Source organism: Buceros rhinoceros, unplaced genomic scaffold (assembly GCF_000710305.1).
Source record: "Buceros rhinoceros silvestris isolate BGI_N320 unplaced genomic scaffold, ASM71030v1 scaffold27710, whole genome shotgun sequence".
Taxonomy (NCBI): Eukaryota; Metazoa; Chordata; class Aves; order Bucerotiformes; family Bucerotidae; genus Buceros; species Buceros rhinoceros.
In genome coordinates this window covers 1-2,855 of record NW_010388283.1, presented here as the reverse complement: position 1 = coordinate 2,855, position 2,855 = coordinate 1, and the positions used below count along the sequence as shown (strand labels likewise).

Genomic DNA, 2,855 nt, shown 5'->3' with positions numbered 1-2,855 from the left:
CGCTGCCCTGCAGGGCGCTGCTTGGCTTCTCTGCAGCCGCAGGACGGGGGTCTCCACCGTCGCTGCTCTCACTCAGCCAGGCTTTTGTGGGAGATTTACAGAAACTTCCTGCCGTTGGTTGGCTGCCCCCCATTCCTGGGTGCTCCAGGGATCTCTCCCTGTTTGAGGCATCAGACTCTTCCAAGGCCAGAGTGAAGCTGACTTGACCCTTGAGGGAAGGCACGGACATACCCTCCAAGCTGGCTTCTGGCACCAGGGGCTCCTGGAGCCCAGCGCGGGTTTCTGGCGCACCGGTGGATAACCGCGGCCCTGCAGCAGGGACAGCTGGCTCGGGAACGTCATTCTTCTCCATCCCCAAGGCAGCAGGTGGGTCAAGCACCTGATCCGACATTTCTGCATCTCTTAACTGCCTGGGATCATCAGCCACACTGCAGTCGTTTGTGGAACGCTCGTGATGCCCAGGCAGGCCGTGCCCTGCCTCGGCCGGGCTGTCTGCGCTGACACAGGGACGCTGCTTCTGCTTGAGGCTCCGACTCCCATTGTCAAGCGGGGGAGGTCCAGGTGACAATGGTGCAACGCTGGAGTCAACATTTCCCTCCGATTCTTGTCTAGGGGCTTGTCTCACCATCCTGCTGGCATTAAGCAGCTCTGTGTTCACAGCAGACTCGTCTTGTGCCACTTCCTCTTCGTCCCAGTCCCCAATGGTCAGGCCTGTCATTCTGCAGCTGACCTGGAGGACCTGGAGCTCCTCATCCTCTGTAAGGTCAATAACTTTGTCACTTCCCTGTTTATCAGCCACTGGGGGCGAGACAAAGCGATTGGTGTTGTCTGACCCTGGAGACGGTTTCTTTGGCTGGGAACCATGTCCCGGTGGCCTGTGCCTCATCTCCTCACAGGTGCTTCTGATCTCCTCCATCCTCTGGTCTCTCAGCTGGGACTCCAGCTGAACCAGCTCGTGGGCTTTCTGCACCCTCCGCTGGATGTAGTGCTGGGCTTCCTCGCTCTCCACCTGCTCCTCGTGAGCCAGTTCCCTGGTGTAGATCAGGTCGTGGTCAGAAATGCCGAACATCTCCAGGGAGTGCAGGTAAGCGATGTGCTCGTCCAGCTGTGGGTCACTCTTTCTCTGGGTGGCGTGCAGGGACTGCAGCTGCAGCTGCGTGGCAGACGTTCGAGTGTCTTCCAGAGTGAAGAGCTCCCGTAGCTCCTGCTTGGAGAAGTACCGGAAGGGGTTCTTCTTGTCACCGGTGGTCTGTCGGATTAGCGAGTCCTTGAAGACCTGTCTCCTGTATATTTTCTCTTCCACGGTACCGCAGGTAATCAGTCTGTAAATCACGACATTCTCTTTCTGCCCGATCCTGTAAGCCCTGTCCACAGCCTGAGCGTCGGTCGCCGGGTTCCAGCTGGGGTCGAAGATCACCACGCGGCTGGCTGCCGTCAAGGTTATGCCCACGCCACCAACCTGCGTGGTGAGCAGGAAGACGGAGTAGCCCCCATTACGCTGGAAGGCGTTGATGCGCTTCTCCCGCTCCGTCAGGTGGGTCACGGTCCCGTCGATGCGCATGATCCGGAACTGCCTGCGGGACAAGACGTGCTCGATGATATCCAGCATCTTCCTCGACTGCGAGAACACCAGGGTTCGGTGTCCCTCTTCTCGCAGCCTTTCCAGGAGCCCTACGAGGAACAGCATTTTCCCCGACTCCTGAATCACCGTCTCGTCCGGGAGATGACCTATGTCCTGAGCGCCCGAAAGCAAACCTGCCTCGTGCCTGTGACCCTGCTCGGAGGCCTCCTGCGCTTCCAAGCCCAGCTGGAGACACGCTCTCGCAGGCAGCAGCCTGGGGTGGTCACACAGCTTCTTCAGGACAGTCAGCTCGGCCAGAGGGGAGCGCGTTGTCATCAGCACCTCTTTCACGTGGTCCAGAGAGAGGAAGTTCCTGTAGATTTCCTCCTGCACTGGAGCCAGGTACACCCACACCACAAAGTCGTTCTTCCTCGTGAGAGACGGCATGACAGGAGCAATGTTCTCCTGCGGATCCTCAGGGACAGCAGCATCCGGTTAAGCCGCGCAGTTGTCTTTGATGTCGTCTTTGGTTCTCCTGAGGAAATAGGGCTTTATTATCGTCATTAGGTTCTCGGACATCTTCAGCCCCAGCGCTTTCTCGCCCAGAGTCGCGTCCTTCTCCCTTGCCCTGGTGATCGGATTCTCATATTCCATTTTAAACGTTTTGGCTGTTCCCAAGAGGGAGCCTTGGCACGCAAAGTCGAACAGGGACCACATTTCCCGCAGGTTGTTCTGCACAGGGGTGCCTGTGAGGAGGAGCCGGTGCCTGGCCGGAATCATGTACACGCACTTGGTCGTTTTGTTAGAGGGGCACTTGATTTTATGCGCTTCGTCCAGCACGACGTAGTCCCAGACAAACTCCTGCTCGTGGCTGCTGGAGAGCTGCTTCCAGTTGTTGATGAGCATCTGGTAGCTCGTGACAACGATGCCGTTCCTCCTCTGCACCTTCTCCAGGTTCCTGGCGCGCTCCGCCTTGCTGCTGCCATGGAACACCTTGACGCGCAGGCCGGGGGTCCAGAGGGCAAACTCGGCCAGCCAGCTGCTGACCAGGGTGGTGGGCATGATGAGCAGCACGTGCCGGACCAGCTCGGCGTCGAACATGCCCGAGAGGAAGGCGATGACCTGCACGGTCTTGCCCAGGCCCATGTCGTCGGCCAGGATGCCTCCGGGCCTGCCCTCCCGGTGCAGGCGGTACAGGAAGGCGACGCCTTCGCGCTGGTGCTGGAAGAGCTTCGCGTGCATCTCCCCGTAGATCAGCAGCCCGCTGCCGCACACGTCCACGAAGCCTTCGGCC

At 59.3% G+C, this 2,855-nt stretch overlaps 1 protein-coding gene across 1 annotated transcript in view; it reads right to left on the bottom strand.

Moving 5' to 3' along the window:
* The window catches only part of ERCC6L (excision repair cross-complementation group 6-like), a gene marked incomplete at both ends in the record, with an annotated part of 3,623 nt that extends 772 nt beyond the window's left edge, over positions 1 to 2,851 (bottom strand). The window contains 1 exon segment of the mRNA XM_010145483.1: positions 113 to 2,851. Within this exon segment, the coding sequence (XP_010143785.1) occupies positions 113 to 2,851 (2,739 nt within the window).
* Between the last annotated feature and the right edge of the window lie 4 nt (positions 2,852 to 2,855).